At 41.1% G+C, this 27,500-nt stretch overlaps 2 protein-coding genes across 4 annotated transcripts in view; both read left to right on the top strand.

Moving 5' to 3' along the window:
• Positions 1–494: 494 nt before the first annotated feature.
• Positions 495–5,364, top strand: LOC109907684 (uncharacterized). Its single transcript, XM_020505799.2, has 5 exons — positions 495–799; positions 1,638–1,966; positions 2,088–2,242; positions 2,336–2,480; positions 2,599–5,364. Exons 2-5 carry the CDS (start codon positions 1,640–1,642, stop codon positions 3,013–3,015), a joined length of 1,044 nt encoding a protein of 347 aa, XP_020361388.1. The 5' UTR covers positions 495–799; positions 1,638–1,639; the 3' UTR covers positions 3,016–5,364.
• Positions 5,365–6,434: 1,070 nt separating this feature from the next.
• The window catches only part of rprd2a (regulation of nuclear pre-mRNA domain containing 2a), a 57,315-nt gene continuing 36,249 nt past the window's right edge, over positions 6,435–27,500 (top strand). For all 3 annotated transcript variants that reach the window (XR_002257578.2, XR_002257576.2, XM_020505798.2), the window contains exon 1: positions 6,435–6,794. Coding sequence is in view for 1 of the 3 variants with exons in the window: in XM_020505798.2 (XP_020361387.1) it covers positions 6,608–6,794 (187 nt within the window). In the remaining 2 variants the exon portion in view is untranslated. The remainder of the gene's footprint in view (positions 6,795–27,500) is intronic.

The raw sequence follows: 27,500 nt of genomic DNA, 5'->3' as shown, positions 1-27,500 counted from the left end.
TGCACAAAATTATACATTTTGGGGAGCAATAAGTGCATGGCAGTTTTGGACAAATGCAGAATATGCATGCCTACCCCACTAGAACAACATTGTATTTACTGTCAAGTAGTTGGTCGTCAGCCTAGAACTCTACCATAATCCAGTTATGAATTGTCCCAGTATACATATAGCTTTGGTGCATCAGGCTGATCCAAGTTGATGACATCAGTTGTTGTCCGGTGTTCTCCACGTGGGGTCGAAACCGTTAGCACCTAGACTAGTGACTAGCCAGTCCTACATTACGATAATCAGCCACACTGTATAACCGGTGTCGTTACTGCCTCGTGTTTTTCCTTGTTGACAACTGTAGTATACAGCCACAGCCCTCCGCACGTCTCACACGTGACAGTGAGAGAGGCATGACAAGTAACAGTTACTGGCCAATCAGTATTTATGTAGTCACTGTGTGGTTATATTCTCAAGCAATGAGAGAGCTTTGTACCATCTGCCAACCAACCACGGCCGAGCACACAGTTCAGCACGTGCAGCGCATGGTAGCGATTCACATGTTACCCCTCGCTGTACTGAGGACTTTGAAAGGTAAACGGAATCTAAATCGAGGGAAAGGAGGAAACAGTACTGAGACGTTGAGAACAGAGTACTCTACAACTATAGCGCGCCATCAACATCAGTGTTGGTCATTTGGTTTTTGAATAAGATCTTCTTACAATTGCAATTGGAGAAGGAATACCGGTTGTTCAACTAGTTATCCATTTGACTGTTTTATTGAATTGTCTTCGCATCGACTTCATCCGAAAAGGTAATATATATATCATAGGCTATAGACAACTGTAACTTATGTTTTTCTATACATATCTGCTTCCCCAGATCTATTTTAACTAGCTTTGAACTTTCAACCTGCACTCTTGGCTACAATATTTAAGCCAAAAGTCTAATCATTATTGGTTGTTCCGTAAGTATGCGCTGGTTCAGGATCAGCTTTCCCTGCTCTAGTCTGAACCTTCCATCATGGCTAACGCCTCAAACCTGGAATCAGTTAATGTCTTTACAGTTGTTTCTGTGTATGTATGTATGTAAAATTGAAAGTAAAAGCATAGCGAGTTTATAAGAAGCATTCAATGAACATACACAACTTTAATGCGTGAAACAATGTAGTGTATAAGGCAGCCTCTGTCATTTTGTTTTAGGATAATCAGTTAGTTTGATGTTACAGTGGTCAGATCAGATGTTTGAAATGTAACTAATAGCTGACAAAATCCTAGAGCCATACAGTCAAACCCCACATGACCTTGTACGTCACACCCCCACACAGCACATGTTCACATGTATAGCAAAGCAACAGCTGGTGGAGTTTATCCCAAGATCAGTGACTAACAGCATTCCTTCTTGAATATTTATTAGGGGACACACCTACTAGTTTTCTGGAGCATGGTGTGAAAACCACAAATTTGCATTGTTATTGTTTTGTATTCATAGTTTTAATTTAAATTGTGATAGATATGACTGTCACTTTGTTAAAGTTTTTTTTCTTCTACATACAGCACTTGTTATAATGCCTAGGTCAGCATTAACTCTACATCAGTTACTCTGAGGTATTTCTGATATTCCTTGTGACTGATCTCTCTCACTTTCTCTAGGGATGCATTTGTTGAGCATGTCCACCAAATGGCCGACCTATGATTCCCGCTCCTCCACACCCAGCTTCCTCCTCAGCGAGAGCGACGTGACTGAGGATGAGGCAGACATTGATGTCTTCACCTCCGAAAGTGAGGGAGATAGCTCAGGGGGTGGCAAGACCTGCTCAGTACCTAGGTTACACTGGTCCATGGCTGGGAGTGGACAAGCAAAATGCTTTCCTCACACCACCGCCTACCCATCCATGATGGCTTCCCCTGGCAGTGCTGCGTTAAGCACAAAGGGAAGCACAGAGGAGACCATGCAAGGAGACCTGGCCTTCGCTCAGAAAGTGAGTTTTGTTGTTTAAAGACTGCTTTGACTGATTTGAAAATACTGAGTTATTGATTTTTGCATCCAGAGACATTATCAGACAGTGGATATGTATGTTTTCTGTTTCCTTTCTCTCCTAGTGTTCAGAGCTGCAAAAGTTTATCAGACCTCTGTTGGAGCTTCTGAATGGACTCAAGACAGGGAGATTTGAGAGAGGTCTTAGCAGTTTCCAGTCGAGCGTTGCCATCGATAGACTACAGAGGATCCTGGGTATTCTTCAGAAACCTGAAATGGGGTAAGCAAACCAAACCATTTTGTGTATGTCTAGCAAACAGTAATTTATGGCGTAGTTAAAATGTTATTAATAATGACAGTACTCTTTCCACAGAGAGAAATTCCTCCGCACCCTTCTGCAGGTAGAGATGATGCTGAAGATGTGGTTCCCCCATGTGACCCCTGTCGCTGCCACCCAGAACCCCACACCCAGTCTTCCGCCACGATGGCACCAAAATCAGCTGTGCATGCCAGTCAAGGTGGGTCTCTTACTGCTCTAGTTATCGCTGCTTAATATATCATTGTTATAATGATTCTCACACAATCTATAATATGTAAGACTTTAAGATTTGTTTTTCTTCACTCTTGCTCCATCAGAAGCGCAAGCTTAGCTGGTTGGACTCTGACTTCCCCAATGCCGCCCCACCCAGCTGCAAGCGCCTGCAGCGCGAGGACAACTACCAGGAAATGACCTCACAAGACTCTTGCCCATTGAGCACAGACACCTATTACCCGTCATGTCTGACTGTCAGCAAGAGAAGAAAGGGAAATAAGAGGCTTGAAATTTCACCATGCTCAGCATGTGGTAGCCCAGCCACACAAGACAGCCGTGTCTCCTCCACCCTCCTGGTCTTTCACTCACATCAGCTCTCCCTCCATGGACATCAGCCACAGAGGTACCACAGCAGGCCTGGAACAGTGAAGACAGAGACAGATATTGCATCAGTGGAAACCCAAAGGAGGGGTCAGTCTATCCCCATATTACTGAGGTCTATGAAACAAGAGCCGGAGTAGAAGATATAAAACTGAACTCGGAAGTCATTGCACCGTTTGACCATCTATTGTCAGTGTTGGAGAGTTATTTAAAAAAAAAAATGAAATGTACCTGGGAATATTTTTTTATGTTTGATGTGATAAAGCAGTGGTTTAATTTTTCTATTTTTTTTATACTGGTTTGAAACAAGATCATTTTGTATTTCAGAATTATCAACAAAAATACAATCACATGAAATACACTATGCAGAAATATAAAAGAAAGTAACATAGCTCAAGATTTATGGAATACCTTTTAACCTAACAAACTCAGTTAGTTATGATAAAGTTATCAATAGTAGTGAAGCATAAAACATTGACAATACAATGAAAAACAGTACAAGAACCTGTTAATCCTTTAGCGGATCCAGCACAGGGAACAGTGAAATGGGCAGCTGATACAACTGGCACTAAACCTCTGCCAACCAGTGGCAACAAAACCATTGCTTTTATTACACACTCTGCCGAGTCTGTTAGCCACCGTTTAATGTAACTATTGACTAAATCCACCTCAGTGTGAATACTAACAACCCCAGTAACATGCAACTGGAATGACAGCAATCACGAAGAACTACGAGAGGAGAAATAACAACCGTTAGATTTAAGGTATTACTATCAAATAGGTCTGCTCGAAAATCCTGGGTGCAGACTAGAGCATATTAATTGGCTTAATGCTTTCTAACTTCATTGATTTATTTGATAGAATACATTTATCATCCTTTATTTTTTTGTCAGTTTTCTATGGTGTGCCAAAACTATTTTGCACATGAGTATTTTACATTTGATAACAAAGGAAATTGTACCTGATAAATGTTACTATTGTGACGACGCAAAACACAAATCATTTTGAATCTTCTAGGAGTGTTTCTATTGTATTGGGAGAAAATACATAAAAACCTTTCATTAGGTCATTGGGTATTTGAACCACAATGTTTTTGCTTAGCAATTATCATTCATGTTGAATGACTCTATCCCTGGCCACTTTCAGAGAGTCTCTTGAGCTGTAACTACCTAGATGGGGTTAGGGGGAAACCAAGAATAGCTGGATACTGACAACAGTTAAGCCTAATACAAGACAACCGAAACATCATGATCAAAATCAAATCAACATTTTATGAATGTGTGTGGGTTTTGGATGGGAGTGTCAATGTTGTGTATGTGTGAGTCAGTGTTTGTATGTATAGTCTAGTGAGTGTGCGTAGCGTCAGTGCAGATAGTTTGAGTGTCATTAATTGACTATTTAGCAGTCTTATGGCTTGGGGGTGATTTACCATACTGGTAGTATATGTTATTGTTCTTTACCATGCCAAGGAAAGGCCCAGGTAGAGGACAACCGAGAGATCACTGCAGCAGTAAATACAGGCAACTGTTGAGGCAATGCACAACCCTTCCTAAAAACTGTTCAAACAGCCCGTTGGGGAGTTGTTTATTTTTATATTTCCTGTGAGGAAATATTGTAATTTCATGTCATGTTTTTGGTGTATGTAGGGCCTATGTTTTGCACATTTTCTCTGTTTATCAAAAGAGGACAAATGTTTGGGCTGAGAAGGATATTTTGCTGTTTAATGTTGTCTTCCTTGATTCAATCCATTTCCTTTGCCTCCTCTCTTCCCAACTTTTACTCAACACCCTTCATCACATTTTTGGGTTGGGCATAATATAATAGTGTTTTGGTTATACACCATGTACTTGTGCTTAATATTTTATATATAATTGTTTCAGACCTAAATAGTTTTTGATAAATTGTACCCTTTTTGCTAAAATAAAGTAATGTTTTTGTTAATCAGAACTTGAAATCTGCCACATAAATTCAAATGATTGAATTGACTGTTGCCCTGCGACATGAGAATTCATGTAGGCCTACAGGCTACAGCAAGAAAGAAGGGGTTCTCGACAACCATGACAAAAATCAGACAAAATGGCTTACCAAGAAAAACATTCAAAAGGACTACCGGTAATTTGCGTCAGAAATTAGTTGGCGCACTCAACAAAAAAGGCAGAGATTAATTTCTTATTTGCTCAAGATTTATTCCATTGTTAGGATGAGTACAGGTGGCTGAGATCAAGCTGGCAGTCACCTGTACTTGTATTACTTTTTACAGATGAAGACGTCAGCCACCTCTACTCAGCCTAACAATGGATTAAAGGGGCAATATGCAGATGCTACAATTAATTTAGAATTTATAAGTTAATGATGTATTCAATTCTTGAACAATATAACTTTTCAATGACTCATGGACTTAGTTCAATTGTCACACTCCCATCGGAACCTAAAATATAAGCTTGTTTTACTCCAATGTTAGTAAACATTATAAATGTATATAAACACTATACGGTATATTGTTTCAACTGTGGATATGCCCGTTAAAGCCTGAGCAAATATATATTATAACCCACTTGGTTGGAGCCCTGAATGCTGATTGGCTGAAAGCTGTGGTATACCACGAATATGACAAAACATTTATTTTTACAGTTCTAATTATGTTGATAATAGTAATAAGTCACCTTGGGAGTTTGTGGTATATGGCCAATATACAATGGCTAAGGGCTGTATCCAGTCCTTAGCCGTGGTATGGTGGTATAGTATATTGGCCATATACCACACCCTCGGGCCTTATTGCTTAAGTATCCAGCTGCAGTCCTTATAGCATGGCCTGTCACCAAAAGTGGCCTTTCACAAAAAACGTATACTATTACCTATACCATCTCATTTCCTTTCCTCCTTTCCTCCTTTCCCTTCCTAGCTGAATTTCCTCCTTTCCTTTCCTAGCTCCTTTCTGATTTTCAATTCCTCCTTTCCTAGCTGCCTTTCCTTTCCTCTTTTCCTAGCTGCCTTTCCTTTCCTCTTTTCCTAGCTTCCTTTCCTAGTCAATTTTCTTCTTTCCTAACTCCCTTTTTTCATTTCCTAGATCCCTTTTCCTATATAAATGTTGTTGTTCCTTTCCTAACTCCCTTTCCTAGCTGCCTTTCCTTTCCTCTTCTCCTAGCCTCCTTTCCATCTAGCTCATTTTCCTCCTTTCCTAGCTCCCTTTCCTTTCCTAACATTTTGATTTGATTTTAAACACAATACAACCACACGTGGATACAGTACAATGCCTTTAAAATCATCGAGGATGACACTTGAAATGACACTTGGTCCTCTTGAAAATAAATGAAAACAAATTATACACAAGATTATAGCATAAAAACAAAATACTAGGAAAAGAGGAAAAGGGGAAGAAAGAAAGATGCATGATTTTAGTGACAGGCCATGCTGAGCTGCAGCTATTTAGCCACATAGTGGCGCTACATTCACATTAAATCGTCTGTTTTGAATGAGTTTTCTAGTAACGACCAACCAACTCTATAATAATTACATTCCTTTGTTGCACAAGTTGTTGAAATAAAACCAATGACATAATATACCTAATCGTTAGCAAATACACTAATAACTGAATGTACTGTTAAAACAATGGCAATTTACTAATGTGTACAGCCAGCGCGGCACCATACCGCACAAGTGCACTCTTGACTAGGTTGATCACAACGCGCGACAGGCAAGAACCAGCTAGCTTGTCAGTGCAAGGCCTGGAAAATGGCTGCAGGATCTGGCGCGTCAAGCGGTCACGGTCCGCCTGCGGCCCTTGAGTCAACTTTGGACCGACGGTTTCAAGGAGTGTCGAACACAATGGAATCAATTCAAGGACTATCAAATTGGTGTATCGAGAACAAGAAATACCACAGTCTTATCGTGCGTTACTGGATGAAATGGTTGAGGAAATGTGAGTTGCTAATCTTAGCTAGCTAACGTTAGCTGGTTTGCCTGGCTAGCTTAGCCTACTTTAGCTAGATAACTGTTAGCTATTTGTTAGTTAACCCGGGTGTGCGCAAAGTAGTACCCTGGAGCTTCTTAGCAAGCTAGGTAAATGCTGCCTTGCTAGCTAGGACTTGGAGTCCAAGCAAGACAATGGTGTCACTACAAGCTGTTGACATCTAACTAGCAAATGTTTGTTACAACGTATCTGGTCAGTTGTTGACAAACAATGGCTTTAGTGAACGAGTATTTTCCGCATAGATGTAACGTTAGTGCATCTGGAATAAGTTCTCCTGTTCAGACTATCACATTCCTTGAAGCCATTGCCATCCCTGGTTTTTGTCTGGATGGATGGCTACCTTTCTCTGTTCTTAGTGGTCTTGATGGGATGAAATTAGAATCACAATCATCAGTTTGATTTAGAAGATGTGTCCAAAACAGTAAAATAATCAAGATACATGTTAGCCATTTCTCGAGCTAGTTAACTAGTTAGCCTAGCTACATGTTTATAAAAGTTACTAAGTGGTAACGTAACAAGTCGAACACTAGTTAACGATATTGATGTTATTGCTACTGTAATTGACTGTTTACTACATAGTAGTTATTACACACTAAACATAGGAATGTGTGAGGAGCAGACATGAGTAGGCTAACCTCTCATTTTGGGAGCTTCAGTTGTTGTAGGCCTATGGGGAGTGTATAATGCTTGTGTATAGTACTAGCAATTATTATTGCCAATAATTGAAGATGCCTGGATGTATTGTGTTCTCCCAGAAACTGAAACACGCTGTGCTGCTGCTATAAAGCCCAAGTGAAGGTATCATAAAACCTAGCGGTCAAACAGGGAAATGTTTCAAATCGTTTTTTCCACCATTCACTTTTCCCATAGGGGATTTTAGAAACACTTAAAATAAGGACTGTGTTTCGTGTAGGCTTACCCTGGCGTAACGTTTTGATAAGCATGTACATCTCTTGGACAAGGTGACATGGGGCGGCAGGGTAGCCTAGTGGTTAGAGCGTTGGACTAGTAACCGGAAGGTTGCAAGTTCAAATCCCCGAGCTGACAAGGTACAAATCTGTCGTTCTGCCCCTGAACAGGCCGCTGTTCCTAGGCTGTTCCTAGGCCGTCATTGAAAATAAGAATTTGTTCTTAACTGACTTGCCTAGTAAAAAATGTGTCAATATATTATTCTCTGATTTGAATAGCTAACAAACATTAAAGTAGACATAATGCAAAACTACAAGTCCCTGCAAGCTCATATCTAGCCAACTTATTCATTAGTAACTACTAGCTGTAGCTAGCTACATTAGATAGTTAATCGAGAGATTCTTAGCTTTGCCTCGATTCGGCAGTCTTGTCCATATCATGGCATTTGGAGTTCTTTATGATAGCCACATTAGCAGCTAATTCGCGTTGCATTTTAGTGGGGTAAATGCAGGCAAATATATTGATAAAAGTCACCTTGTCCTAGAGAGATTTACACGGTTATCAAAACATCACGCTGTGTAAGTGTAAGCCTACATGAAACATAGCCTTTATTTGAAGTGATTCTAAAATCCCCTATGGGAAAAATGATTGGAAACATTTTTCTGTTTAACCGCTAGGTTTTATTGGGTATTATGACTCATACTGTGGTATTATATATGTTTTCCTCTGCATTTTTGTTAATGAGCTTTGGTAGTCCATATTGATAATTTCAATATGTGCTGTGTTTTAGAAACCATATGCGATTATTGTTGTAGTACTGCTAAAGTATGCCTAACTGTAAATTACTGTTTGATGCTGCTCATGTTTTAGTCCTTAAAGTGGCCAACAGCAGTTGCAACAATAACAAAGCGATCTCCATGCCTATGTTTCTGTAAAAAGCTGAGAGATGGGGCTGGAGAAATGTAACCACTATCAAATGCATAGACAAAGCTAAGGATGCAAATACTCACTATCCATGATATCAAAATTGTAGTTTCAACTACAGTACCAGTCAAAAGTTTGTACACACATACTCATTCAAGGTTTTTCTTCTTTATTTTCTACATTGTAGAATAATAGGGAAGACATCAAAACTATGAAATAACACATATGGCATCATGTAGTAACCAAAAAAGTGTTTAATAAATCAAAATATATATTATATTTGAGATTCTTCAAAGTAGCCACCCTTTGCCTTTATGACAGCTTTAAACACTCTTGGCATTCTCTAAACCAGTTTCATGAATAATGCTTTTCTAACAGTCTTGAAGGAGTTCCCACATATGCTGAGCACTTGTTGGCTGCTTTTCCTTCACTCTGCGGTCCAACTCATCCCAAACCATCTCAATTGGGTTGAGGTCTGGTGATTGTGGAGGCCAGGTCATCTGATGCAGCACTCCATCACTCTTCTTCTTGGTCAAATAGCCCTTACATGCTGACCACACCGCTCGCATCGCGTGTGGGAGCGTTGCAACATAAATGTACACATACATTTTAATCAATCATTGCAACCAAACTGCTCGTGCGCCTCAGCGAGCATCTGCGTGACCATGAGCTAAAATAGAAATTGGTTCTATTTGTGACGCTCAAGACCCTGCAAGTCTGCCTCTCCCATCCCCTCATTTGTTTTTCGAAGCATATACCCACTTGGGAGATTGAAAAATGAACTGACGTCCACACTCCAGTCGGTTGTGGTAATAAAGTTGGTAACACCGTAAAGTTGGTTGCGAACCGCCATATAAAGTCCAAAGAAGTAAAAAAGAAGCCTGAGGAAGCAGGAGAGATGACATAACGGTAAACCAAATTCCTTTCTCATCTGTGGATTAATTGTCAGAGTAAAGGACTTTGTGTATTTCAGGTAAAATAACAACCCAATGTTTATATCCCAGGATAAATTAGCTAACATCAGCAAGGTAGATAGCTAAATTGCCATGAATGTTTAATGCTTTTCGACCTGTCCCCAAATGAATATAATTGGTTCAGAGTTTGTTTTGATATTTCAAGCTGCGTGTCCTGATCGTGTCTGGTGTGTGGGGTACAAAATCAACATGCGTGTGATGGCGCACGCGTGCGTCAGGTTTGGTCAGCATGTTACACAACCTGGAGGTGTGTTGGGTCATTGTCCTGTTGAAAAACAAATTAAAGTCCCCCTAAGCGCAAACCAGATGGGATGGCATTCATTGCAGAATGCTGTGGTATCCATGCTCGTTAAGTGTGCCTTGAATTCTAAATAAATTACTACATATTCGTCCACCAGCAAAGCACCCTGACACCATCACACCTCCTCCTCCATGCTTCACGGTGGGAACCACACATGCGGAGATCATCCGTTTTCCTGCTAAGCATCTCACAAAGGCACGGCGGTTGGAGCCAAAAATATTACATTTGGACTCATCACACCAAAGGACAGATTGCCACCTGTCTAATGTCCATTGCTTGTGTTTCTTGGCCCAAGCAAGTCTCTTCTTCTTATTGGTGTCCTTTAGTAGTGGTTTCTTTGCAGCAATTCAACCATGAAGGCCTGATTCATGCAGTCTCCGAACAGTCTCTGAACAGTTGATGTGTCTGTTACTTGAACTCAGTGAAGCATTTATTTGGGCTGCAAGTTTTAAGGTTGGTAACTCTAATGAACGTATCCTCTGCAGCAGCGGTAACTCTGGGTCTTCCTTTCCTGTGGCGGTCCTCATGAGAGCCAGTTTCATCACAGCGCTTGATGGTTTTTGTGACTGAACTTTAAGAAACTTTCAAAGTTATTGAAATTTTCAAGATTGACTGATCTCCATGTCTTTAGTAGTGGTTTCCTTGCAGCAATTCGACCATAAAGGCTTTAAAAGTTACAGAAATGTTCCAGATTGACTGACCTTCATATCTTAAAGTAATGATGGACTGTCGTTTCTCTTTGCTTATTTGAGCTGTTCTTGCCATAATATTGACTTGGTCTTTTACCAAACAGGGCTATCTTCTGTATACCCCCCTACCTTGTCACAACACAACTGATTGGCTCAAATGCATTAAGAAGGAAATAAATTCCACAAATTATATTTTTACAATGCACACCTGTTAATTGAAATGCATTCCAGGTGACTACCTCATGAAGCTGTTTGAGAGAATGCCAAGAGTGTGCAAAGCTGTCATCAAGGTAAAGGATGGCTACTTAGAATCTCAAATATAAAATATATTCAGATTTGTTCAACACTTTTTTGGGATTAATACATGATTCCATATGTGTTATTTCATAGTTGTGCTGTCTTCACTATTATTCGACAATGTAGAAAATAGTAAAAATGAAGAAAAACCCTTGAATGACTGGTACTGTATGTTTTGAAGATGTATAGTGTTAGTTTACATATATAAACATTGGAGCTTATATAGGTTATATTCTTCCAGAGTCAATGGATAGGCCTACATATCATGAATTTATAAGTCCCAAAATGGATGTAACAATTGCAGATTGCCCTTTTTAAGGTAATATTCTGTGAGTGGGAAATTCAGTGATTGTAGTGAAAGAGAGCGGGGAGTGAGAGTGAAAGGCTGGGGGGGGGGGGGGGGGGGGGGGAACAATGACATATCTGATAATATTGAAATATGTTGTTGGTTGTGAAGGATCCAATGGATGGGTTGGGTCATTATGCTTCATATTTGTCCACATTACTGCACCTCTGTCAATGCTTATATGACTTCTATTCATGCACCGAACTGTACTACACATGCACTATGTTCCTCAATCGACAGTGATGGGCTTTTATTATGCTGAGTGATCATCCATAGGCTACACTGAAGGGCCAAGCAACAGCTGAGATGTACTAAAGGTGTATTGCCATGCAGCTTGGTGAACGGGTCCATTTACATGATGCCTTTACAGAGCTAGTTTAGGAACAAGTGGTTGCTTTGGAGGCAGAGCTCTCTTGGGTTTTTCAGAAAACCATGACTGTTTGCTGGTGCTCTAGTGTGAGCCCCTGCCTTTCAGCACCAGAAGCTGATGTAGGATATACTTAAAAATGGTATGATGGGCCTTAAGTAGAGGTCAAACGATTATGATTTTTCAACGTCGATACCGATTATTGGAGGACCAAAAAAAGCCGATGTAGATTTTATATATATTTGTAATAATGACAATTACTGAATGAACACTTATTTTAACTTAATACATCAATAAAATCAATTTAGTAACAAATAATAAAACATGTTCAATTTGGTTTAAATAATGCAAAAACAAAGTGTTGGAGAAGAAAGTATAATTGCAATATGTGCCATGTAAAAAAGCTAACGTTTATGTTCCTTGCTCAGAACATATGAAAGCTGGTGGTTCCTTTAAACATGAGTCTTCAATATTCCCAGGTGTGAAGTTTTAGGTTGTAGTTATAGGAATTATAGGACTATATCTCTCTCTACCATTTGTATTTCATATACATTTGACTATTGGATGTTCTTATAGGCACTATAGTATTGCCAGTGTAACAGTATAGCTTCCGTCCCTCTCCTCGCCCCTACCTGGGCTCGAACCAGGGACACATCGACAACAGCTATCCTCGAAGCATCGTTACCCATCGCTCCACAAAAGCCGCGGCAAGGGGAACAACTACTTCAAGGTCTCAGAGCGAGTGGCGTCACCGATTGAAACGCTATTAGCGCGCACCCCGCTAACTAGCTAGCCATTTCACATTGGTTACACCAGCCTAATCTCGGGAGTTGATAGGCTTAAAAGTCATAAACAGGTCAATGCTTGAAGCACAGCGAAGAGTTGCTGGCAAATGCACGAAAGTGCTGTTTGAATTAATGCTTACGAGCCTGCTGCTGCTTACCACCGCTCAGTCCGACTTCTCTATCAAATATCAAATCATAGACTTAATTATAACATAATAACACAAAGAAATTCGAGCCTTATAGGTCATGAAGGGCAAGTTTGTTTTTCATGGCCCATTTCCCCGGGTGGGTGAAGATTTCACTTAAGGACTGATGATCTAAAATGTACAAATTTCACCCACCTGGGGCACTGGGCCATGCAAAACGAACTTGCCCAATGTAGGCCTGAAACCTTCTTAGAGTTAGTGTCTGCCTTTTACGGTGTGACATCAGAATAACCGTCTTTATTATGTAGGCTAATGGTGGTTAACTGCCTACCTCTTTAGCCTATATGACTTTCGAACAACTGTGTTGGTGATGTTATAGTGCAGGGATGTCAAACTCATTCCATGCAGGGCCTAGTGTTGGCAGGTTATATGTTTTTTCCTTTCAATTTAGCCCTAGGCAACCAGCTATGGGGAGTTCTTTATTAATTAGTGACCTTAATTCATCAATCAAGTACAAGGGATGAGTGAAAACCCGCAGACATTATCTAGTTAAGCAAAGGTGTCATTTAGCTTGCTTCATCAGAGATTAGGCTTTTGGATAGGGCTTGACATCGGCATGTTTTCGCCCTGGTAAAGTTGTCAGTATGACTACTGTCATCACCACTAAACACTGAGTGTACAAAACATTAAGAACACCTGACAGATTGACCAGGTGAATTGAGTTGAAAGCTATGATCCCTTATTGATGTCACTTGTTAAATCCACTTCAATCAGTGGAGACAAAAGGGAGGAGACAACTTTTACAAAGGATTTTTAAGCCTTGAGACATGGATTGTGTATATGTGCCATTCAATGGGTGAATCAATACTAGGAGGGTGTTTAATGTTTTGTATACTGTTTATCCCCTGAAAGTTAGCTAGTTAACTAGCTAGCCATATTGACGTGATCAGTTATTAGCTAGTTAGCCAATTTGACGTGGTCCATGAATCATGTCTGTCAGCAGCAATCGTGATTAAACACTGTTGAAAAGGGGATAATGTTAGCTTACTTTGCTAGGTAGGCAGGCCTATGTTGGTTGGAGAAAAAAGTATGTTAGGTCTACTTACCACTATGTTTAGCCAACTGTACAAAGTTTCTACCGGTAGCTTGCAAATGCACTATTAGCTGATAATGTTTCATCGGCAAATGCTTCTGCTGCTTGACAGGCAGAGCCCACAAAGGATGGGGAAATGAACCTAAACCACTCATACTTGTCTGGTATAGTTCACTTTTATATCACTCAAATATCCAATTAATGGTGGCCAATATTGAAAGATATTGTAAGGCTACTCTAACGTATCTGAAAGTACATGATCAATTGATGTTTACTGATCATGAAAAGCATGCAGTTACCTGCTGTTTAACTCTGATAGAGATAAATGTGCGCAATTGTTTTGCATGGAATAATCAGAAATGTCTAGTTCTGACTAAGCTCTTCAAGAGGAGATAATACAATAAATAAACAAATGTATTTATAAAGCCCATTTTACATCAGCCGATGTCACAAAGTGATGTACAGAAACCCAGCCTAAAACCCCAAACATCAAGCAATGCAGGTGTAGAAGCACGGAGGCTAGGAAAAACTCCCTAGAAAGGCCAAAACCTAGGAAGAAACCTAGAGAGGAACCAGGCTATGAGGGGTGGCCAGTCCTCTTCTGGCTCTGCCGTGTGAAGATTATAACATTACATGGCCAAGATGTTCATAGATGACCAGCAGGGTCAGATAATAATAATCACAGTGGTTGTAGAGGGTGCAACAGGTCAGCACCTCAGGAGTAAATGTCAGTTGGCTTTTCATAGTTAACATCTATTTAACAATCCCTTAAATGGCATGCAGTTGTCAGTGGTTTTAGCAAAGCTGGGGGTGTCCTTGCCCCCAGCAGGCAAATCGAACTCTGCACCTTACTGTGACTTTTATTGATAATGACCTAGATGTTTTTTTTTTTTATTCTTAAATTATTATTTTATAATTTTTTAAATATAGATATTTTTACCCCCTTTCCCCCCCAATTTGGTGGTATCCAATTGTTAGTAATTACTATCTTGTCTCATGGTTACAACTCCCGTACGGGCTCGGGAGAGACGAAGGTCGAAAGCCATGCGTCCTCCGAAACACAACACCCAGAGCGCCACCCGGGAGGCCGAGAATAACAATGTTGATGTCATAGTGGCTAATAGGGCTAGGAATTGCCAAGGACCTCATGATATGATATTATCACAATACTTAGGTGCCCATACGATATGTATTACAATTCTATATGTATTGCGATTCAAAACTGTGATTACATTGCGATTTCCATTGTCCAAACATATTGCTCACCATATGCTTGCTGCACAAGGACAAGAGAGAACATAAGTAAGCTAGTTTTGATCAGTCAATGGAAATGTGTCCTGAAAACAATTTGGCACCCTATTTAAAAATAAAATGGGGAACAAACTAAACTCAGCAAAAAAAGAAACGTCCTCTCACTGTCAACTGCGTTTATTTTCTGCAAACTTAACATGTGTAAGTATTTGTATGAACATAACAAGATTCAACAACTGAGACCTAAACTGAACAAGTTCCACAGACATGTGACTAACAGAAATGGAATAATGTGTCCCTGAACAAAGGAGGGGTCAAAATCAAAAGTAACAGTCAGTATCTGGTGTGGCCACCAGCTGCATTAAGTACTGCAGTGCATCTCCTCCTCATGAACTGCACCAGATTTGCCAGTTCTTGCTGTGAGATGTTACCCCACTCTTTCACCAAGGCACCTGCAAGTTCCCAGACATTTCTGGGGGGAATGACCCTAGCCCTCACCCTGCGATACATCAGGTCCCAGACGTGCTCAATGGAATTGAGATCTGGGCTCTTTACTGGCCATGGCAGAACACTGACATTCCTGTCTTGCAGGAAATCACACACAGAACGAGCAGTATGGCTGGTGGCATTGTCATGTTGGAGAGTCATGTCAGGATGAGCCTGCAGGAAGGGTACCACATGAGGGAGGAGGATGTATCCCTGTAACACACAGCATTGAGATTGCCTGCAATGACAACAAGCTCAGTCCGATGATGCTGTGACACACCGCTCCAGACCATGACGGACCCTCCACCTCCAAATCGCTCCAGAGTACAGGCCTCGGTGTAATGCTCATTCCTTCTACGATAAATGTTACTGGACGGGCTCAAGCATCGTTGATGACGGCCGTTGATCACCGCCTTTCAAATTGTGTTGCATTATGGGTATAAAAATTGTCCGACTTGCGACTACTACACGTCAACTGCATGAGCTTTACCAAAATCGATGCATCTCACCAAATGCACCATGCAGCCATGACCTGCATTGTGGGAGGTAGCGTTTGTTAACCACTCATTAAGGTGTCCAAAGAAGTGGCTGAAACAGGAACCAACTTTGCCATGATTCTAAACAGTCCCTCCAGGATTTCGCAGACATTTTTTGTGATATGTGCAGGCAAAAATGCTTGATATTGCTGCTTCAATTCTGACATTTTGTATATTTTTTTTCACCTTTATTTAACCAGGTAGGCAAGTTGAGAACAAGTTCTCATTTACAATTGCGACCTGGCCAAGATAAAGCAAAGCAGTTCGACACATACAACGACACAGAGTTACACATGGAGTAAAACAAACATACAGTCAATAATACAGTATAAACAAGTCTATATACGATGTGAGCAAATGAGGTGAGATAAGGGAGGTAAAGGCAAAAAAAGGCCACGGTGGCAAAGTAAATACAATATAGCAAGTAAAACACTGGAATGGTAGATTTGCAGTGGAAGAATGTGCAAAGTAGAAATAAAAAATAATGGGGTGCAAAGGAACAAAATAAATAAATACAGTAGGGAAAGAGGTAGTTGTTTGGGCTAAATTATAGGTGGGCTATGTACAGGTGCAGTAATCTGTGAGCTGCTCTGACAGTTGGTGCTTAAAGCTAGTGAGGGAGAAGTGTTTCCAGTTTCAGAGATTTTTGTAGTTCGTTCCAGTCATTGGCAGCAGAGAACTGGTAAGAGAGGCGGCCAAAGAAAAAATTGGTTTTGGGGGTGACCAGAGAGATATACCTGCTGGAGCGCGTGCTCCAGGTGGGTGATGCTATGGTGACCAGCGAGCTGAGATAAGGGGGGACTTTACCTAGCAGGGTCTTGTAGATGACATGGAGCCAGTGGGTTTGGCGACGAGTATGAAGCGAGGGCCAGCCAACGAGAGCATACAGGTCGCAATGGTGGGTAGTATATGGGACTTTGGTGACAAAACGGATTGCACTGTGATAGACTGCATCCAATTTGTTGAGTAGGGTATTGGAGGCTATTTTGTAAATGACATCGCCGAAGTCGAGGATTGGTAGGATGGTCAGTTTTACAAGGGTATGTTTGGCAGTATGAGTGAAGGATGCTTTGTTGCGAAATAAGAAGCCAATTCTAGATTTAACTTTGGATTGGAGATGTTTGATGTGGGTCTGGAAGGAGAGTTTACAGTCTAACCAGACACCTAGGTATTTGTAGTTTCTAAGTAGTTTCACGTATTCTAAGTCAGAGCCGTCCAGAGTAGTGATGTTGGACAGGCGGGCAGGTGCAGGCAGCAATCGGTTGAAGAGCATGCATTTAGTTTTACTTGTATTTAAGAGCAATTGGAGGCCACGGAAGGAGAGTTGTATGGCATTGAAGCTTGCCTGGAGGGTTGTTAACACAGTGTCCAAAGAAGGGCCAGAAGTATACAGAATGGTGTCGTCTGCGTAGAGGTGGATCAGAGACTCACCAGCAGCAAGAGCGACATCATTGATGCATACAGAGAAGAGAGTCAGTCCAAGAATTGAACCCTGTGGCACCCCCATAGAGACTGCCAGAGGTCCGGACAGCAGACCCTCCGATTTGACAAACTGAACTCTATCAGAGAAGTAGTTAGTGAACCAGGCGAGGCAATCATTTGAGAAACCAAGGCTGTCGAGTCTGCCGATGAGGATGTGGTGATTGACAGAGTCGAAAGCCTTGGCCAGATCAATGAATACGGCTGCACAGTAATGTTTCTTATCAATGGCGGTTAAGATATCGTTTAGGGCCTTGAGCGTGGCTGAGGTGCACCCATGACCAGCTCTGAAACCAGATTGCATAGCAGAGAAGGTATGGTGAGATTCGAAATGGTCGGTAATCTGTTTGTTGACTTGGCTTTCGAAGACCTTAGAAAGGCAGGGTAGGATAGATATAGGTCTGTTTGGGTCAAGAGTGTCCCCCCTTTGAAGAGGGGGATGACCGCAGCTGCTTTTCAATCTTTGGGAATCTCAGACGATACGAAAGAGAGGTTGAACAGGCTAGTAATAGGGGTGGTAACAATTTCGGCAGATAATTTTAGAAAGAAAGGGTCCAGATTGTCTAGCCCGGCTGATTTGTAGGGGTCCAGATTTTGCAGCTCGTTCAGAACATCAGCTGACTGGATTTGGGAGAAGGAGAAATGAGGAAGGCTTGGGCGAGTTGCTGTGGGGGGTGCAGTGCTGTTGACCGGGGTAGGGGTAGCCAGGTGGAAAGCATGGCCAGCCGTAGAAAAATGCTTATTGAAATGCTCAATTATAGTGGATTTATCAGTGGTGACAGTGTTTCCTATCTTCAGTGCAGTGGGTAGCTGGGAGGAGGTGTTCTTATTCTCCATGGACTTTACAGTGTCCCAGAACTTTTTTGAGTTTGTGTTGCAGGGAGCAAATTTCTGCTTGAAAAGCTAGCCTTGACTTTTCTAACTGCCTGTGTATAATGGTTTCTAGCTTCCCTGAACAGCTGCAGATCACGGGGGCTGTTCGATGCTAATGCAGAACGCCATAGGATGTTTTTGTGTTGGTTAAGGGCAGTCAGGTCTGGGGAGAACCAAGGGCTATATCTGTTCCTGGTTCTAAATTTCTTGAATGGGGCATGCTTATTTAAGATGGTTAGGAAGGCATTTAAAAAAAATAACCAGGCACCCTCTACTAACGGGATGAGATCAATATCCTTCCAGGATACCCCGGCCAGGTCGATTAGAAAGGCCTGCTCGCTGAAGTGTTTCAGGGAGCGTTTGACAGTGATGAATGGAGGTCGTTTGACGGCTGACCCATTACGGATGCAGGCAATGAGGCAGTGATCGCTGAGATCTTGGTTGAAGACAGCAGAGGTGTATTTAGAGGGCAAGTTTGTTAGGATGATATCTATGAGGGTGCCCGTGTTTAAGGCTTTGGGGAGATACCTGGTAGGTTCATTGATAATTTGTGTGAGATTGAGTGCATCAATCTTAGGTTGTAGGATGGCTGGGGTGTTAAGCATGTTCCAGTTTAGGTCGCCTAGCAGCACGAGCTCTGAAGATAGATGGGGGGCAATCAGTTCACATATGGTGTCCAGAGCACAGCTGGGGGCAGAGGGTGGTCTATAGCAGGCGGCAACGGTGAGAGACTTTTTTTTAGAGAGGTGCATTTTTAAAAGTAGAAGTTCAAATTGTTTGGGTACAGACCTGGATAGTAGGACAGAACTCTGCAGGCTATCTTTGCAGTAGATTGCAACACCGCCCCCTTTGGCAGTTCTATCTTGTCTGAAAATGTTGTAGTTTGGGATGAAAATTTCAGAATTTTTGGTGGTCTTCCTAAGCCAGGATTCAGACACGGCTAGAACATCCGGGTTGGCAGAGTGTGCTAAAGCAGTGAATAAAACAAACTTAGGGGGAGGCTTCTAATGTTAACATGCATGAAACCAAGGCTATTACAGTTACAGAAGTCATCAAAAGAGAGCGCCTGGTGAATAGGAGTGGAGCTAGGCACTGCAGGGCCTGGATTCACCTCTACATCGCCAGAGGAACAGAGGAGGAGTAGGATAAGGGTACGAAGAAAGAATAAGGGTAAGAAATAAGAATTGGTCGTCTAGAACATCTGGAACAGAGAGTAAATGGAGGTTTCTGGGGGCGATAAAATAGCTTCAAGGTATAATGTACAGACAAAGGTATGGTAGGATGTGAATACAGCGGAGGTAAACCTAGGTATTGAGTGATGATGAGAGAGATATTGTCTGTAGAAACATCATTGAAACCAGGAGATGTCATCGCATGTGTGGGTGGTGGAACTAATAGGTTGGATAAGGTATAGTGAGCAGGACTACAGGCTCTAGAGTGAAATAAGCCAATAAACACTAACCAGAACAGCAATGGACAAGGCATATTAACATTAAGGAGAGGCATGCTTAGTCGAGTGATCAAAAGTGTCCAGTGAGTAGTGAGGTTGTTTGGGGTCACGTCGATTCGGACAGCTAGCCGGGCCATCGGTAGCAAGCTAGCATAGGATGGAGGTCTGTTTTTAGCCACCTCGTGCGTTTCCGTCGGTAGGATTAGTGGGGTTCCGCGTGGTAGAGGGGATCAATCCAATTCGCAAAAAAACTTCAGTTTATATAAATGTTTTTATTCTTCGATAGGTCTATTCTGATAGCAGCCGATAAGACAGCTAACGATTAGCGGACCGTAGATGGGCGTTCGGGTAACGTCACGACGGAGAAGCCAGCCGGATAACTCCCTCGGGCAGATAACGTCGGTAGTCCAGTTGTGAAGGCCCGATGGGGCTCCGCGTTGGCAGTTAAACGGGTCCGGATAGGTGATTGTAGCCCAGGAGTGACTGATGGAACTCTTCAGCTGTTCTGTTACCAAAATTTGTATGGCAATATGCAATGATTTTGTCTAATTTGTCACGCATTCACTGAGGGGAAAGGTTTGACATGTGGCTTGGTTGAACCATATTATGCAGTAAATGTGTGGTTATTGGTTGAAATTACAAGCCCTCTTTATATAAGGCGGGAGTGGGTTTTATGCAATAATATTAGGGCTGTCCCTTACAAAAAATAATATTTGACCGAGAGTCGTCTTTTCCAACGACCAATCGTTCAATGTTTAAACGTATATTTCTCGTTATTTAATAAGGAAAGGGAAAGGGGGATACCTAGTCAGTTGTACAACTGAATGCATTCTGCTGAAATGTGTATTCCGCATTTAACCCAACCCCTCTGAATCAGAGAGGTGCGGGGAGCTGCCATAATCGACATCCACGTCTTCGGCGCCCGGGAAACAGTGGGTTAACTGCCTTGCTCAGAACGACACCTCAGGGATTCGATCCAGCAACCTTTCGGTTACTGGTCTAACGTTCTAACTATTAGGATGTGTGGCAGCAGGTAGCCTATGTGTCTTAATCAAATCAACTATATGCACTGAGCTTGTCTGATATGTTTGATTAAATAAATAACACATAAATTACTACACCACAGAACATCACAAATGACACCACAGAACATAAGTGTTTATCGCATTGTCCGTGTTGCTGAAGCTGCAAAATAATTAATTCATAATTTCTGACAAAGTTCTGTTACCGAAATTTGTTTAGGAAATCATGCATTCTTTTCGTGATCGGACCTGAACCCCATAATCGCATCAATAAATTGTTTAGAACAAACTCCGAACACCATAACACATGACAGCAAAATGGATGCAAAAGACGTGGCAAATTAACTTGAATTGGGGGAATGTTTACTGGTTGCTCAGGAGGTAAAGGAAGTCAGATGTGTTTAATACATTTGGCTAGTTGTGTAAAATACTGGAGCTCAAGAAAAATAAGGTAAGGAGCAAGCGCTGCGTGCACATTGTGTGTGCCAAACAGGTTAGATTACAATATCCTTTTTTTGACCGTTTGGGAAAAACTACGCTAAATAAATTACAGGCTTACCATAGAGTCTGTTGCAATGTTTTTTTGTAAATACTTTATTATAGCAAATAGGAAAAACAGTTGCATTCATTCGGGAATGCAATTTCCAAAATGGATCAGTTTATTTGTTTACGCTAATTATTCAAGGATTGCTTTGTTAGTTAATTTTAAAACTAAAAAGCTTGATTGCATTTCAAATCATGAATGACTCATATGCTGTGTGATGACATGAACGAATGAATGATTGACTGATACAGTAGTGTATATAACTAATGAAATATAGGGTTAAGTAAGTTAGGCTATTATGACTAAATAGGACGCACTCTTAGGCCTACAGCTTGTTGGTGGTTATACAAGACTCCTATACTAAGCCAACTAATGTTAATGACATTACTTATTATTATAATGATGGTTGTAATAATAACAATAAGGAGATCAAGAAAAAGGAGGATTTTTCTAAGTATAATTTCTCTGACAATTTGGAACAGTGTAAACAACACTATATCAGTTATAATTACAACCAGAGAGGCTGAGCTAATGAAAAAAAGTGTAAAGCCTTTATTACAGCATAGCCAAATTTGTGAAATTCTTTATCCAACGGGTTATGGTTGCGTGCTCACGGAATCAGTAGGCTATTAAACACTCAAACAGGCAACAGAAGCAGGATCTGTCTTATATCTGTAGATATATATATGGTTTATAAAGCCAAGAAAATGTAACAGTTAGGCTATTGATTAAAGACCTAATTAAGTTTGGGCTTCCTCTTTTCTTAGACAATAAGGCAACAGCTTTTTTCTCATCTCCTAACTCCGCTGCTGCCTGTTCTGTGCTGAAATAGTGTGGTGATTGGTCAAATTTGCAAGCGCTCACATAATATGCGGGGGAATGCAAAAAAATTGTGATTGCGGAATCCTGAAGGATCACTATCCCTGCCTGTTTAGCTTTTATTTTGGTGCATTGGCATCAAATAGCCACCGCGATATGCAACTTTTCAGGGAAGTCAGGAACCAATATTCTCAGTCAGTTAGGAAAGCTAAGGCTAGCTTTTTCAAACAGAAATTATCAGCCGAAATTTTTGAAACCCCCATTACTAACCTATTCAACCTCTTTTTCGTATTGTCTGAGATCCCCAAAGATTGGAAAGCTGCCGCGGTCATCCCCCTCTTCAAAGGGGGAGACACTCTAGACCCAAACTGTTATAGACCTTTATCCATCCTGCCCTGCCTTTCTAAAATCTTAGAAAGCCAAATTGACAAACAGTTCACCGACCATTTCGAATCTCACCGTACCTTCTCCACTATGGAGTCTGGTTTCCAAGCTGTGCACCGCAGCCACGCTGTCCCCCCCCCCCCCCCCATTCAGCTGAAAAGGTGGCACGGGAAATTTAAATATTTAACTTTCACACATTAACAAGTCCAATACAGCAAATGAAAGATAAACATCTTGTTAATCTACCCATCATGTCCGATTTTTTAAATGTTTTACAGTGAAAACACAACATATATTTATGTTAGACCACCACCAAATCCCCCCAAAAACACAGCCATTTTTCCCAGCCACAGATAGTCACAAAAGCAGAATTAAAGATAAAATGAATCACTAACCTTTGATAATCTTCATCAGATGACCCTCATATGACATCATGTTACACAATACATTTATGTTTAGTTCGATAATATGCATATCTATATCCACAAATCTCGGTTTACATTGACGCCATGTTCAGAAATGCCTACAAAATATCCGGAGTAATTACAGAGAGCTACGCCAGATAACAGAAATACTCATCATAAACTTTGACGAAAGATACATGTTTTACATATAATTAAAGATCCACTGGTTCTTAATGCAACCGCTGTGTCAGATTGTTTTTAAACGTTACGAAAAAAGCCTACCATGCAATAATCTGAGACGGTGCTAAGACGTAAATATATTTCTCCGCCATGTTGGAGTCAACAGAAATACGAAATTACATCATAAATATTCCCTTACCTTTGATGATCTTTCATCAGAATGCAGTGCAAGAAGTCCTAGTTCCACAATAAATCGTTGTTTTGTTCCATAATGTCCATTACTAGTGTCTAATTAGCTGCATTTGCTACCACTTTCAGCTCACGTGCCCAAAAGTTGATGCTGGTCCAGGCGAACTCGGACAAAAACTTCAAAAAGATATATTCCAGGTCGAATAAACTGGTCAAACTAAGTAGAGAATCAATCTTCAGGATGTTATTTTCATATATATCCAATAACGTTCCAACCGGAGCATACGTTTTCATCTGCAGCCAAATGGAACGATGGTGATATCAACAGACAAATGCGCAACAGGGAAATTGCATTCTGCCAGGACAGTGACTCATTCCCCTCCCACTCGGTCAAAGTTCATACCAGAGGCTCCATTCCACGTTCTACTGAATCAGGACATCTAGTGGAAGGCGTAGGAAGTGCTAACAGATCCATATCTTGTTTGGAAGTGAAGAGGCGATGACTTAAAATTAGACCCGCATTCAGAATTTCACTTCCTGTTTGGAAGATTGCCTGCCCTATGAGTTCTGTTATACTCGCAGACATAATTCAAACAGTTTTAGAAACTTCAGAGTGTTTTCTATCCAATAATAATAATACTATGCATATATTAGCAATCTAGGACAGAGTAGGATGCAGTTCACTATGGGCACGCAATTCATCCAAAGTGAAAATACTGCCCCCTATCCCCAACAAGTTTTAAACGGTATCATAACCGCCATCGATAAAAGACAGTACTGTGCAGCTGTCTTCATCGACCTGGCCAAAAGACTTTCGACTCTGTCAATCACCACATTCTTATCGGCAGCCTCAATAGCCTTTGCTTCTCAAATGACTGCCTCGCCTGGATCACCAACTACTTCTCAGATGGAGTTCAGTGTGTCAAATCGGAGGGCCTGTTGTCCGGACCTCTGGCAGTATATGGGGGTGCCACAGGGTTCAATTGTCGAGCCGACTCTTTTCTCTGTATACATCAATGATGTCGCTTGCTCTTGCTGCTGGTGAGTCTCTGATCCACCTCTACGCAGACGACACCATTCTGTATACATCTGGCCCTTCTTTGGACATTGTGCTAACAAACCTCCAAACGAGCTTTGACGCCATACAACACTCCTTCCGTGGCCTCCAACTGCTTTTAAATTCTAGTAAAACTAAGTGCATCCTCTTCAACCGATTGCTGCCCGCACCCTCCTGCCGACTAGCATCACTACTCTGGACGGTTCTGACCTAGAATATGTGGACAACTGCAAATACATAGGTGTCTGGTTAGACTGTAAACTCTCCTTCCAGACTCACATTAAATCTCCAATCCAAAATAAAATCTAGAATCGGCTTCCTATTTCGCAAACAAAGCCTCCTTTACTCATGCTGCCAAACATACCCTCGTAAAACTGACTCTCCTGCCGATCCTGGACTTCCGCGATGTCATTTACAAAATAGCACCCAACACTCTACTCAGCAAACTGGATGTAGTCTATCACATTGCCATCCGTTTTGTCACCAAAGCCCCATATACTACCCACCACTGCGACCTGTATGCTCTCGTTGGCTGGCCATCACTACATATCCATCGCCAAACTCACTGGCTCCACGTCATCTATAAATCTTTGCAATGTAAATCCCTGCCTTATCTCAGCTCACTGGTCACCATAGCAACACCAACCTGTAGCACACGCTGCAGCAGGTATATTTCACTGGTCATCCCCAAAGCCAACACTTCCTTTTCCCTCCTTTCCTTCCAGTACTCTGCTGCTAATGACTGGAACTAATTGCAAAAATCACTGAAGTTGGAGACTTGTCTCCCTCTCTAACTTTAAGCATCAGCTGTCAGAGCAGCTTACTGATCACTGTATCTTTAACTTGTCTAGGACTGGAACCCCCCCGCAACAGCCAGTGAAAGTGCAGGGCGCCAAATTCAAAACAACAAAAATCTCATAATTAAAATTCCTCAAGCATACAAGTATTTTACACCATTTTAAAGATAAAAGTCTCGTTAATCCAGCCACGGTGTCTGACATCAAAAAGGATTTACAGCAACAGCACCACAAATGATTGTTAGGTCACCACCAAGCCACAGAAAAACACAGCCATTTTTTCCAGCCAAAGAGATCACTAACCTTTGATGATCTTCATCAGATGACACTCATAGGACTTCATGTTACAGAACACATGTATGTTTTAAAGTTCATATTTATATTTAAAAATCCGAGTTTACATTGGTGCGTTACGTTCAGTAGTTCTAAAAAATGTGGTGATATTGCAGAGAGCCACATCAATTTACAGAAATACTCATAATAAACATTGATAAAGATACGACTATTATACAAGGAACTTTAGATAAACCTCTCCTTAATGCAACTGTTGTGTCAGATTTCAAAAAAACTTTACGGAGAAAGCAAACCATGCAATAATCTGAGTACAGCCTTTAGACAACAAAGCAGCAAAAAAGATACCCGCCATATTGGGTAGTCAACATTACTCAGAAATAGCATTTTAAATATTCACTTACCTTTGAGGATCTTCATCAGAATGCACTCCCAGGAATCCCAGTTCCACCATAAATGTTTTGATTTGTTTGATAATGTCCATCAGTTATGTCCAAATATCTTCTTTTGTTAGGGCGTTTGGTCAACAAATCCAAAAGCACGTTCAGGTCGCGCCGAACGTCGGTCGAAAAGTAAAAAAAAGTTCCGTTACAGCCCGTAGAAACATGTCGACCTAAGTATGGAATCAATCTTTAGGATGTTTTTAACATAAAACTTCATTAATGTTCCAACCGGATGATTCCTTTGTCTGTACAAATGAAGTGGAACATAGCTACCTTTCATGTGAGCGCGCCAGACCACTCACTCAAAGCGCCCTTTTGAGCCCCTCCTTTAGAGTTGAATCCTCAAAACAGGTTCTAAATACTGTTGACGTCTAGTGGAAGCCTTGGGAAGTGAAACATAACTAATATCACCCTGTATCTTCAATGGGGGCTGAGTTGAAAAACTACAAACCTCAGATTTCCCACTTTGTGGTTGGATTTGTCTCAGGTTTTTGCCTGCCATATGAGTTCTGTTATACTCACAGACATCATTCAAACAGTTTTAGAAACTTCAGAGTGTTTTCTATCCAATACTAATAATATGCATATATTAGCATCTGGGACAGAGTAGGAGGCCTTTCACTCTGGGCATGCTATTCATCCAAAAGTGAAAATGCTGCCCCCTATCCCAAAAAGGTTAAACAGCACTTTTGTGCGTTTTGCCACCAGCTCTTTGCTGTGCTTCAAGCATTGCGCTGTTTATGACTTCAAGCCCATCAACTCCCAAGATTAGGCTGGTGTAACCAATGTGAAATGGCTAGCTAGTTAGCGGGGTGCGCGCTAATAGCGTTTCAAACGTCACTCGCTCTGAGACTTGGGGTAGTTATTCACTTGCTCTGCATTGGTAACGCTGCTTCGAGGGTGGCTGTTGTTGATGTGTTCCTGGTTCGAGCCCAGTTAGGGGTGAGGAGAGGGACGTAAGCTATACTCTTTCACTGGCAATACTATAGTGCCTATAAGAACATCCAATAGTCAAAGGTATATGAAATACAAATGGTATAGAGAGAAATAGTCCTATAATTCCTCTAATAACTACAACCTAAAACTTCTTACCTGGGTATACTGAAGACTCATGTTAAAAGGATCCACCAGCTTTCATATGTTCTCATGTTCTGAGCAAGGAACTAAAAACGTTAGCTTTCTTACATGGCACATATTGCACATTTACTTTCTTTTCCAACACTTTGGTTTTGCATTATTTAAACCAAATTGAACATGTTTCGTTATTTATTTGAGGCTAAATTGATTTTATTGATGTATTATATTAAGTTAAAATAAGTGTTCATTTAATCATATAATCACGTAATCATCTGCACATCTATCACTCCAGTATTAATGCTAAATTGTAATTACTTTGCACCTATGGCCTATTTATTGCCTACCTCCCTACTCTTCTACATTTGCACACACTGTACATAGATTTTTCTATTTTTATTTTCTATGGTGTTATTGACTGTACGTTTGTAACTCTGTGTTGTTGTTTTTGTCGCACTGCTTTGCTTTATCTTGGCCAGGTTGTAAATGAGAACTTGTTCTCAACTGGCCTACCTGGTTAAATAAAGGTGAAATAAAAAAACACT

The sequence above is a fragment of the Oncorhynchus kisutch genome, linkage group LG17 (genome assembly GCF_002021735.2).
Source record: "Oncorhynchus kisutch isolate 150728-3 linkage group LG17, Okis_V2, whole genome shotgun sequence".
Taxonomy (NCBI): Eukaryota; Metazoa; Chordata; class Actinopteri; order Salmoniformes; family Salmonidae; genus Oncorhynchus; species Oncorhynchus kisutch.
This window is presented reverse-complemented; position numbering and strand designations above follow the sequence as displayed.